Below are 12,741 nucleotides of genomic sequence, written 5' to 3' on the forward strand. Positions count from 1 at the left end.
AGGCGCCGGCGTGTCAGGTAAAGAGTTCCCCCTTCCCGCCTGTTCCCTCCACCGCCAAGGAAGGGGCGGGGCAGGGCCCCGGCCCTCGCTGCAGAAGGGGAGCCTCCAGCCCTGCCTGGATGCAGCCCTCGGGGCCGCGGGGATCTGTGGGCCTCAGGGGTCTGGGGCACACCATTCTGGGGGAAGGTAGGGGAGGGGAGACGGCTCCAGGGTCTCTGGAGAAGTTGTCGGGTATCCTGATCTCAGACCTGAGCGCTTCGACTTATTATTTGTGGGGAATGGGGCGCTGGATTCTGTATTTTAGACGATGGTGAGTTAGGCCTAGGGAAAACTGAGGGTGAGCAAGTTCCCAGGGGATGGCCTGTCCGAGCGGCAGCTCCCAAAAACAGGACAGAGACCAGCTAAGAGAAGGGATACAAAAGAGACGCACACAGGGGCAGAGCAAGGCCCTTTAAGGCAGTGAGCGATGGGACGCGCCCGTTCGGGGACCCAAGTGCAGGGCCGTGAGAGAAGCAGGTTGCGCAGCAGTTTCTTCCTGGTCCAGGAGCAGGCTTCCCTGGGTCATGTCTGGGAGGGCAGACATGTGGGGGCTCTTAGCTCCCCTACCATAGGGCAGAAGGAAAGTTATGAATTAGGGAGTGGGGACAGAAGCCTCTGGGAAGAGGGGACCTCGGGATTTTAGCAGCAAGATTCCTAGAGGCAATTTGGCCTGGAGGCGCAGGGATGGCCACTGTGACCCAGGAGCTCACCTGTGAGTCTGAGATTCTGTATGCTGGAAGATCCCAGAATGGAAGACTCCTAGGCAAATCAAGAGGGACCAGGGCCCTTCAGAGGGTCCCGAATCTTCCCATGGGGAGGAAATGGGAAGCTGACCCTGGGACCCAGCACTGGCCCTACTCAGCCAATTCCTTTTGTGGTAAAAGGGCAGGTCTGCCTCCTGCAGCTTCCCCCTGGAGTGAGTGCAGACAGCTGCATCCCTAGGAAGGACTATCTCCCGCCTGGCCTGCCCACTGTTCTCCTCACAAGCTACAGGCTGCTGCCCCAAGCGTACAGATGAATCCGAGTTCTAACAAGCGAAAATCAAAGAGAGTAACCTTTGAGCCATCGACATTACAAGTCTCTTGCAAGTCCCACTTACCGGGTGAGCAGTTAGTTGGTCCTGTATCTCAACTGCGGGTGCTCAGAAGTGGTGATGATTGCCCAAGCCCTCACTTGAGGTGTACCTAATGGGCACACATCTGCCCACTTCTGGCTACCCCTGTCACAGCTCTAGTCTCTGCATGCCTGCCTCCCTGAGAAGCCTGGAGCTGGGCCAGGAACAAGACATTGCCTGAGGATTTGAGTGACACCTCCTGTAGCTGACAGCTGTTCAGGAGAGCCAGAGCGCGCGCTCTCTCTCTCTCTCTCTCTCTCTCTCTCTCTCTCTCTCTTTCTCTCTCTCTCTCTCTCTATGTGTATATATATATATTTTTTCTTTTGAGACATGGTCTCATTCTGTCACCCAGGCTAGAATGCTGTGGCACCATCATACCTCTCTGCAGCCTTGACCTCCTGGGCTCAAGCAGTCCTCCCACCTCAGCCTCCCAAGTAGCTGGGAGTACAGGTGCGTGCCACCGTGTCCAGCGAATTCTTGGTTATTTGTAGAGATGTGGTCTCACTATGTTGCCCATGCTGTTCTTAAACTTCTGGGCTTAAGGGATTCTCCTACTTTGGCCTACCAAAGTGCTAGGATTACAGGCATGAGCCACTGCACCCAGGCAGAGAAATCTTCAGATAACATCTACATGCCAACAATTCCCAGATGGGTATCTGCAGTCCAGATCTGCAATTCTGGAATTCCAGGCTCTTACATCCAACTGCCTATTGATATCTCCACTTTGATGCCTAGTAGACATCTCAAAATTAATATATTCCAAACTGAACTCTTAACTTTATTCCCAAAGGCAAATCTGTTCTGTTCTCCCACATCAATTAATGGGAACTCAATCTTTCTAGTGTATCAAGGTCAAAATTCTTGACTTCTGTCTCTCATACGCACGTCTAGCCATCAACTATTCCTATGGGTTCTACCTTCAACATGGATACAGAATCTGATCATTCACTTCTAACCACATCCCTTGGTGTGAACCACCATCTCACCTCTGGATTATTGTCACAACCTCCCAGTTGGTCTCTTGCTTCTGCCCACACCCCATGCCATTCTCCACCTCTACTCCTGATCTATTCTCAACTGAACAGCCAGAGTGCTGTTGTTAATCAAAGTCAGACCACTTTTACTCAAAACCTGCTTGGGGCTCCTGTCCCCAAAGCCAATTGTCTTTACAATAAGCTATGATTCCCTCATGATCTGCCCCATTAATTAGTACTTTACCTTCACTTCCCACCACTCCTCCCTGCTCCTCCCACTCCAGGCACCCAGGCTTCCTTGCTGTTCCTCAAGCTTTCCAGGCATGATCCTGCCTCTGGGCCTTCACATTTGCTATTGCCTTGGCTTAGAATGCTCTCTCGCCAGATGTATAAATGGCTTGACGTTCACGTCCTTCAAGCCCACTCAAATTCAATGAGATTTTCTTTGACTTCTGTGTATATACAAACCTATATGGAAAAATACAAAATAAAAATTCTTTTATAAGGGTAGTTCCTGTGAAGGAACTCCCTGGTGTGTAAGAAGCTCTATGACAGCAAAGATTATTGTCTCTTTTCTTCCCTGATGGGTCTAGGAGAGTCCTTTAACATAGCAGGCTCTCAATAAATGTATGCTGAAGAATGCACTTAGTGATTTTCTACTATATACTAGAAAGCATTCTAAATATTTTTTCACATATTAATTTATTTAAATCCACAACAATAATAGATACTATGATGATCATCCCCAGGTTAAGATGTCAGAACTGAAGCTTGGGGGAATTTAATTTGCTCAAGATCACTTCTTACATGTATTAAGACTCATTGTTCATTTAATCCTCAAATAATAACAGATAGTATCATCTTCCCTGTCATACAGATGGGGAAGGTAAAGTTGACAGAGTTTAATTTGCTGGAGATCACAGAGCTGATGAAGCAGAGGAACTGAGCTTTGAACTCATGCAGTTTGGTGCCAGGGCCATTGTGCGTAGCTCCCGTGCCTTGGGTTCAAGCCCTATTCCGGGCGGCTTTTCTTGCAGGGCAATGAGAGGGCAGCAGCAACTTGAACTCAGGCCCGTGGCCCATGTTGCTTTGGAGCCCAGTGGTGTCACCAGCTCCTTCTTCTTGCTTTACCTTCTTCCGACTCCACTTGGGGCAAACAGGCTCTATTCCTGGTCTCAACCCTCAGGCTCAGGGAGGCATGCCCTGAAGGCTGTGCCAGTACAGTTGGCAAAGAAGCCTCCCAGGCTGACTTGGGGTTTCAAGTCCATTCACAATCAAAACTTTCAAAGTCAGTGTAGGACAGCCCTAGAATTTGTGGCCACTAGGAGTGACTTAAAGGTCTCCTCCCAATTGTTCTTCCATCCCGGGCCATACCTGATACAGAAAATCTTCCTTCTTTTCTTTTCTTTTCTTTTCTTTTCTTTTCTTTTTCCTTCCTTCCTTCCTCCTTCCTTCCTTCCTTCCTTCCTTCCTTCCTTCCTTCCTTCCTTCCTTCCTTTCTCTCTCTCTCTCTCTCTCTTTCTTTCTTTCAATGGAGTCTCACTCTGTCACCCAGACTGGAGTGCTGTAGTGTGATCTCGGCTCAGTGCAACCTCTGCCTCCTAGGTTCCAGCAATTCTCCTGCCTCAGCCTCCCGAGTAGCTGGGACTACAGGTGCGTGCCACCACACCCGGCTAATTTTTTATTTTTAGTAGAGATGGGGTTTCACCATGTTGGCCGGGCTGGTCTCAAACTCCTGACCTCGGCTGATCCACCCACCTCAGCCTCCCAAAGTTCTGGGATTACAGGCATGAGCCACTGCACCCGGCTGAAAATCTCTTAACTAGTCCCACATGATGGCCTTTCCACTTTGGCTTCCATTGGCCTAGAGAAGCTGGTTCTGGGGACCCTGGTAGCTTCTGAACCTCCTTGGCGGACAGGAAGGGAGGGGGAGGATGACTCTGCCTTCCTGTTCCATCTGGTGGAATCAGCTAACCTCCCCCAACTACATCCCTTTTCAGGATTGCGCCAATCAGAAAGAGAAGCCTATGCGTTCATACTGGAATTTCTAGAAGAAGAACATATGGTAAGAAAGTTATCTGGACCTTTGTGTGAACTGAGGCAGAAAGTAGAAAAAATAAAAAGAGGGCTTATGCCTCCTTGGGTTTTGAGTACTAGCCCTGGCTTGGAAGCCACCAGATACTCAGCCCATTGTTGCCTCCTGACCAGGCAGATCTTTGGTGGCTAGGCCACCGGACAGGGTGTCTAGGGCTCAGATCTTGCAGTTCCCTTCCTGTAGGAAGGATCTTCATCAGAGATCCCTAGCCCCACTGTCCTCTAGAGCCCTACATAGGTGACCAGACATTGGTGAGCAGCAGTCCTGGGGACAGGGATATTGTACTGAGAAAATCAAGTGAGCAATCCATCCTTTGGCCTAGTTGATTGGAACCTGGGCTGGGTGTGAGGAGCAGGGGTTCGGTGAAGGTCTCAGGTGCTGCCTGTGGGCAGAGCTAAGGGCTGAAGCCCAGCTTATGGGCATCAGTCTGTGTATTGTGTTCTAGTCTGAGTTCGCCAAGCTGAAGTTCCTGAGGGCTGTGGAAACTTTGAGTAGTGCTGTGCGTGCCCAGGCAGATGGCAATATGGACAATTACTATCCCAAAGCCATCCTGGCCAAGAAAATTGAGGTGAGAAAGACCCAAGCTCTTCTGGGAGTTCATTATTCAGGGATGAGGATGACAAGTCCTGGACCTGAGGGCTGGCATCTCTCTCTGAGGGGGTTCTTGTTGTTTTTGTTGTTTTTTTTCCTGGCCTTTCTAGATACTAATTCTTGAAGAATCCACTGAGATTTTGATGGGCAACATGCGTCAGCAAGCCATGTTCTGCATCGTGGCACTGAGGTGCCTTTCCTGCCCTTACCCCTCAGAGCGCCTGGTCTCTGGTGCTGAGAACATTTGGGTTGGGAGGGAGGGCAAGGTTTGGGGACTTGACTTTTGGCCTGTGGGTGGCAGAGCCCCAGTGGCTGCCACTTTATCTGCCTGCATCCTGGGGTGGAGGGGGTGTTCTCCAATTGTACTTTTGGGAGCCTATTAGGACATCCAGTGAGCGAAGCTTCCCCAGAAGCCTGGGCCCTCCTTTCCCGGAGGAGAGGCCATTAGAAAGTGTTTGGGGTCTCAGGTCCCCGCTGTTTTCCTGCACCGCAGAGAGAGCAGCAGAGCAATTCTCCCAGAGGGTCCTAGAAACATAACCCAGCCTCTCCCAGGGATCCCCAAAGCCCCTTGTCATTCCCTGCCTCTCCCTGGAGTCAGGTGAATCCACCATTCCACTTGTCCCAGAAACTGGATCTGGTAAATGTGGGCGTCTCCAGCCTGTTCTCTCTGCCACCCATCATGCCCAGCCTGTACCGAAGAGACAATGCGAGTCTCTACCTCCAGGTAATCCCCACCTCTTCATGGAGCTCCACAGGGAGGGTTTGTCTTTGGAGTCACCTCCTGTCCTTTAACTCCCCTCCCTTCTCCTACTCTGATCTCTCTGCAGAGCCCTTGGCCCTGTGGCCCTCGGGCTGCTAAGAAGCACTCTGGCTGTCATACCCTCACCTGCCTTTCCAGGGATCGGCCCATGCTCCCACCCTATCCATGTCCTTGCTCACTAAGGCTCACAGCAGCTTCAGTCATGGGAGGAGACGGTCTGATAATAAAACCCAGGGATACTATGGAGCAACTGACCAGTAGACTGTCAAATCTTCCCAGGGGCCTGCAGTTTTTTATTTTTTTTTAATTTTTAAATTTTGAGACAGGGTCTCACTCTGTTGCCCAGGCTGGAGTATAGTGATGCAATCATAGCTCACTGCAGCCTCACCCTCTGAAGTTCAAGCTATCTTCCCACTTCAGCCTTTGTAGTTTTAAAAATTGATGTTTCCTGCCGGGTACAGTGGCTCACGCCTGTAATCCCAGCACTTTGGGAGGCCGAGGCAGGCGGATCATGAGGTCAGGAGATCAAGACCATCCTGGCTGACAAGATGAAACCCCATCTCTACTAAAAATACAAAAATTAGCCGGGCGTGGTGGCGGGCGCCTGTAGTCCCAGCTACTCGGGAGGCTGAGGCAGGAGCATGGCGTGAACCCAGGAGGCAGAGCTTGCAGTGAGCCGAGATCGTGCCACTGCACTCCAGCCTGGGCAACAGAGCGAGACTCTGTCTCAAAAATAAATAAAAAGATAAATAAAAATAGATGTTTCCTGAACCCAGTGGAATGAATCTAATGCGGAGAGTCCCACGGGGTCTGGCTCCTGAATGGCCCAATGCCTACATTTTACCACTGGCTCACAATTTGGGCTGGACCTGGTCCAGTCTTCATTGAGGGCAAGAAAGGTTAGCACCAAGGAAGATCAGAGTGTGGCTGGCCATGAGAGAGAGAATGCTGGGGGTGGCAGAGCCAGGCTGGCCCCACTTCCTTCCTCCAGAGGTAGGGGACAAGGAGATAGGGGAGTGCCCCCAGGGAGCCGAGCTGGCACTGTGGCAGTCTGTTCTGGACACTCCCTGTCTCTTCACTTGTCAGACAGTCCAGGCCTTAGATGACATGTTGCAGGCTCTTGTGATGGACGGTATGAACCCCAACATGCTCATACTACAACACTTCCTCGAGGTAAGTGGCTGTGGAAATCAAGGAAACTGAAAGTCCATATTAATTCTAGTTTGTTTGGGAGGAAAGGAAAAGAATATCAGGATAGCCTGGGTGTCATTCTAGTCCAAAGACCATTGGTTCTCAAGCCTCAGCATGCATAAACATCACTTGAAGACAAATTTCTGTGTCTCCCACAAAATATCGTTTTGAGGATCACATTTTTGGAAACATAGCCAGCTAAGCTGAGGACCCATTTCCGCCCAGGACTTGGACATATTGAGGCTTCAATGGTAGTAACATTTACATCCCTGCCAGACTTTAATCTTCAAAGTATTTTCCCCTTTTGCAGTGTCTGCTGTTGCTCTGTGATAAAGAAGACCTCAGTGCTTAACCATCAGGCTACTTTTATATCCCTTAATGTAATCCCCACCAGAGACTCAATGTACTCCTTTAACTGTCTTTAGAGCTTTAGAGCATTTCAAATATTCTTAGTTATGACAAATTGTTCTCTCCTGAGGGTAGTTTGAGTTGGGGAAACAGCCAAGAGTCACTTGAAACTGACTTTCATGAACAGGATGGTAATTAATTAGGGTAATATAATTTTGCATAAAACATTAGGTGTGACTACAAAGAAGGAGACAAGATTGCCCAGGCATCTTAAAAAAAGACCTTGACAAGCCCGGGCACAGTGCCTTATGCCTGTAATCCCAGCACTTTGGGAGGCCGAGGCAGGTGGATCACTTGAGGTCAGGAGTTTGTGATCAGCCTGGCCAACATGGTGAAACTCTGTCTCCACTAAAAATTCAAAAAAATTAGCTGGTCATGGTGGCAGGCACCTGTAATCCCAGCTACTCGGGAGGCTGAGGCAGGAAAATCGCTTGAACCCGGGAGGCAGAGGTTGCAGTGAGCCAAGATCATGCCTTTGCACTCCAGCCTGGGCAACAAGAGTGAAACTCCGTCTCAAAAAAACACCCAAAAAACCTAAAAAAGACTTTGACAAGGACTTTAGCTAGAGGGAAATTTGTCCACATTTGGATGAGTGACATAGTTCTTTTGGAATGTACCATCTCTGGTATGTTTGTTGAGAAGGATTTTTGTGCTTTTTAGGCAACCTTGCTATAAATGTAAGAACAAATGTTCTGTTGTTCTTGGAGTCTGTGGGAAACAGAGATGCAAAACTTTGGTCCTGGTCAGCGTAGAGTCTTCAAGAGATCCATTACTGGGGTTCTCATTATCCAAAGATAAATGGTGCCCTGCAAAAGCACCACCTGAAACAGGTTCCAACATTTTGTATAAAATAGTGGAGAAATCAATTTACCTTGATACATAAAATTAAAAGTATAAAAATAAGTTATTTTTGTGTGTAACGAAATTTATTTTTGCTACTTTGAGGTAATTCTCAGTCAAGTGTGTATATTTTAGACATATTTTTCCTACAAAATGACATGATGGCATAATACAACATCATTTATTTCACATTTGACTGCAGAGCTGGATCAGAAAGGTTGAATTTGAGGGCTATATAATTTTCTTAAGGGCCCTCCTTTTTCTTTTGTCTTCTTTTTTTCTGTTTTAAATTAAGGTATAATTTACATATAGTATAATTCAGCTTTTAGTGTGTAGATCTGTGGGTTTTGACAAATGCATGCAGTCCTGTAACTACAGCCACTATTAAGCTATAGAGCAGTTCTATCACCCCCCAATTCCCCCATGACTCTATGGTCAACCTCTTCCCCATTTCCCATCCCTGGCAATGGCTGATTTGTTTCCTGTCCCTATAGTTTTGCCTTTTCTAAAATGTTGTCTAGGTGCAGTGGTTCATGCCTGTAGTCCCAGCACTTCGGGAGGGCAAGGTAGGGGGATCACCTAAGCCGAGGAGTTTGAGACCAGCCTAGGCAGCATATGAGATCCCATCTCTACTAGAAATTAAAAAAAATATTATCTGGGCATGTGGTGTGTGCCTGTTGTCTCAGCTACTTGGGAGGCTGAGGTGAGGGGATCGCCTGAAGCCCTAGAGGTTGAGGCTGCAGTGAGCTGTGATTGTAATACCACACTCCAGCCTGGGCAACAAAACTAGACCCTGTCTCGAAAATAAATAAATAATTAATTAAATAAGATAATTAAAATGTTATCTAAGGCCAAGTACTCCAGCCTGGGGAACAAAGAGAGACCCTGTCTCAAAAATAAATAAAATAATTAACATGTTACCTAAGGCTGAGTATAGTGGCTCATGCCTGTAATTCCAGCACTTTGGGAGGATCACTTGAGCCCAGGAGATCAAGACCAGCCTGGGCAACAGTGAGACCCCCATCTCTACAAATAATAAAAAAATTATCCGGGCATAGTGGTGTGTACCTGTGGTCCCAGCTACTTGGGAGGCTAAGGTGGGAGGATCACCTGAGCCCAGGAGGTCAAGGCTGCAGTGAGCTGTGACAGTGCCACTGCACTCCAGCCAGCGTAATAGAGGGAGACCTTGTCTCAAAAAAAAAAAAAAAAAAAAGACATCTAAGTAGCATTATCCAGTAGACAGTCTCTGGAGTCTGTCTTCTTTCATTTAGCATAATGCATTTGAGATTTATTCATGTTGTTATGTGTATCAGTACTTTATTTCTTTTTATTTTTTATTGAGTAGATGGATCACAGTTTGTGCATTAATTTTCCAGTTGAGGAACTTTGGGGATGTTTCTGGTTTGGGATGATCACAAATAAAGCTGCTATAAATCTTCATGTGCAGGCTTTTGTATGAACATAGGTTTTAATTTCACTTGGGTAAATCTCTTGGAGTGGGATTGCTGTGTTGTATGGCATGTGGATGTTTGACTTTATAAGATACTTCCCAGCTGAGCACAGTGGCTTCCGCCTGTAATCCCAGCACTTTGGGAGGCAGAGGAGGGTGGATCACCTGAGGTCGGGAGTTTGAGACCAGCCTAACCAACATGGAGAAACCCCATCTCTCTAAAAATACAAAATTAGCCGGTCGTGGTGGCAAATGCCTATAATCCCAGTTATTTGGGAGGCTGAGGCAGGAGAATCGCTGGAACCTAGGAGGTGGAGGTTGCTGTGAGCCGAGATCACACTATTGCACTCCCAGCCTGGGCAATGAGAGTGAAACTCCATCTCAAAAAAAAAAAAAGGAGAGGGGAATACTTTCAAAGTGTTTTCCCAAGAGGCCATTTTCTATTCCCACTAGCAATGTGTAAGGGTCCCAGTTGCTCTGCATCCCTGCCAGCTTGTGGTACTGTTAGTGTTTCCTTTTAGTCATTCTTATAGATGTGTAGTGGCATCTCTTTGTGGTTTTAACTTGCATTTCCTAGTGACTAATGTTGGGCACCTTTTCATAGACTTGTTTGCCATCTACATATCTGCTTTGATGAAGCGTCTGTTTAAATCTTTTGCCCATTTTTTTATTGGGTTGTTTTCTTATTTGGGGGTTTGAAGTTTCTTTATTTTATTTTATTTTATTTTATTTTATTCGAGATAGCATCTCACTCTACTGCCCAGGCTGGAGAGCACTGACACCATCACTACTCGCTGCAGCCTCGAACCTCCCCGAGAGACCTTCCCACTTCAGACTCCTGAGTAGCTAGGACCATAGGTGTGCGCCACCATGCTCCGCTAATTTTTGAATGTTATGGGCAGGCACAGTGGCTCACACCTGCAGTCCCAGCACTTTGAGAGGCTGAGGTGGGCAGATCACTTGAGGTCAGAAGTTCGAGACCAGCCTGGACAACGTGGCAGAACCCCCATCTCTACTAAAAATACAAAAATTAGCCAGGTGTGGTGGCATATGCCTGTAATCCCAGCTACTGAGGTGACTGAGGCAGGAGAATCTCTTGAACCTGGAGGGAGAAGGTTGCAGTAAGCCAAGATCATGCCACTGTACTCCAGCCTGGGCGACAGAGTGAGACTCTGTCTCAAAAAAAAAAAAAAAAAAATTATGTAGAGCTACGGTCTCCCTATGTTGCCCATACTGGTCTCGAGTTCCTGGGTGCAAGCAATCCTCCTGCCTTGGCCTCCCAAAGTGCTGGGATTACAAGTGTGTGAGCCACCACGCCCAGCCTTGAGAGCTCTTTGTATATTCTGGATATAAATCTTTTGTCAGATATGTGATTTGCAGACATTTTGTCCCATTTTGTGGCCTGACTTTATACAGTGTCTTTTTTTTTTTTTTTTTTTGAGACAGAGTCTCACTCTGTTACCCAGGCTGGAGTGCAGTGTCACGATCTCAGCTCACTAAACCTCTGCCTCCCCGGTTCAAGCAATTCTCCTGCCTCAGCCTCCCAAATAACAGGGATTACAGGTGTGTGCCACTATGCCCGGCTAATTTTTGTATTTTTAGCAGAGACAGAATTTCACCATATTGGCCAGGCATTCATTGAATGCCCACATCGTGTTGAACTCCTGCCCTCAGGTGACCCACTCACCTCAGCCACCCGAAGTGCTGGGATTATAGGCGTGAGCCACTACGACCATCCCTGGCCACTCTTAACAGTATCTTTTGAAGAGCAGGTAGTTTTTCAATTTTGATGAAGTCCAAATTATTATTATTTTTTATGGTTATATTTTGTTTATATTATTTAGGAATTTTTGCCTTCCTTAAGTATTTTCTCATTTTCTTCTAGAATCTTATCGTTCTAGATTTTAAGTCTGTGGTCAATTCTGAATTAACTTTTGTATTGGACGGTCAGGTGTACGTTGTAGTTCATTTTTCTTTTTTTGGCCCATGGCTGTCCATGATGGGGTTCAGTGCTCTGGGAGAAAGTCTACCCTGAAGGACACCTGTCCAGCAGCTGTGATACAGTACACACTTTCCCAAAAGTTTGCAGCAAGCAGGACACAGGCCTCTTTTCCCTGGTCTGATCTCAACCTAGTGTAATAATAATAACATTTACAGGGTTGCTGGGAGGATAGAGTGGGTTATTCTATTCAGAATACTTACCTGTGTCACCATTATTATTAACCTCCAGAAATTAATGGCTCTGAATCTCATCCTTCAGAGACCACTTTACCCCTTCCGCTGGCCTAGCAGGTAGGGGTTTGCATGGATATGCTGCCAAGAAAGGCCCATCTCCCCACCTTATCCCATTCCTGCTTACCCACTGTTATGTAATTCTACATCTAAGGCACAGCGCTGTCTTTAAACATTCATCTCAGAAGAGACCCAGAAGGTAGCAGGTGAAACTCCGGAGACTTTTTTTTTTTTTTTTGAGACAGAGTCTTGCTCTGTCACCCAGGCTGGAGGGCAAAGGTGTGATCTTAGCTCATTGCAACCGCCGCGTCCCGGGTTCAAGCCATTCTGCTGCCTCCGTCTCCTGAGTAGCTGGGACCACAGGCATGCACCACCACACCCAGCTAATTTTTTGTATAGCCCGGGTGACTCTTAAACACACCTTTGCTTTGCCAAGTTCATGGGGGCCTGCCACAACTCCCTCCTTTTTGTCTTTTTAGCAGCCAGGGATGTGGAATCAAGAGAATGAAGGGAGCAGCACTCCCACAAAAGGTGTTCACAAGGTCTCTTTACTCTTTTTCCAGATCATCTTACCTTGGTCATTACTGTCAGACAAAGTGCACGAACAGATGCGGGCCTTGGGCACTATTTCCCGGCTGCTGAGGTTTATTTGCAATTTCCCGGAACTGTCAGTGAGTGCTTGGAGTTGGGGAAAAGCTGACTCAGCAGGCCCTGCTTCTCTGCACATGGGGTACCTGAGAGCCTATGGCTCTGCAGGGGGTTACTGGGAGGTGGGTGGTCAGAGTGTCCCTCTTTTTTTGCATTAGTGACTTTTCTGTTCCTATGGGGTAAGAGGTTTGATTTGTTTCCTTGGTCTGCCCTTGGCCAAGTGAGTTCCAACTGGCTGGACACATCTCAGCCTTGCTGGGGGACCTTGGCCTAAACAGCTGAGTTGGGTCCACAACTTCCCACTGGCTAACATGTTTCGGGGATCTGGCTGCCCCATTTCCCTGGGTGCTGCTTTGAAAGGTTTTTCTTGGCCAGGGAAAGAGTGTGGAGCTGGTGTGG

At 47.7% G+C, this 12,741-nt stretch overlaps 1 protein-coding gene and 1 long non-coding RNA gene across 2 annotated transcripts in view; both read left to right on the plus strand.

Annotated features, from left to right (window-relative positions):
* The first annotated feature begins 949 nt into the window (after nt 1–949).
* LOC117075983 lies at nt 950–4,995 on the plus strand. Its single transcript, XR_004434195.1, has 3 exons — nt 950–1,141; nt 4,128–4,192; nt 4,924–4,995. It is a non-coding gene; the product is annotated as an uncharacterized LOC117075983 (long non-coding RNA).
* A 1,407-nt stretch (nt 4,996–6,402) lies between these two features.
* The window catches only part of LOC117074071 (maestro heat-like repeat-containing protein family member 7), a 45,583-nt gene continuing 39,244 nt past the window's right edge, over nt 6,403–12,741 (plus strand). The window contains exons 1-3 of the mRNA XM_033195304.1: nt 6,403–6,472; nt 6,565–6,746; nt 12,258–12,365. Coding sequence (XP_033051195.1) covers nt 6,403–6,472; nt 6,565–6,746; nt 12,258–12,365 — 360 coding nt within the window. The remainder of the gene's footprint in view (nt 6,473–6,564; nt 6,747–12,257; nt 12,366–12,741) is intronic.

Source organism: Trachypithecus francoisi, unplaced genomic scaffold, assembly GCF_009764315.1.
Source record: "Trachypithecus francoisi isolate TF-2019V2 unplaced genomic scaffold, Tfra_2.0 Lachesis_group5, whole genome shotgun sequence".
NCBI lineage: Eukaryota > Metazoa > Chordata > Mammalia > Primates > Cercopithecidae > Trachypithecus > Trachypithecus francoisi.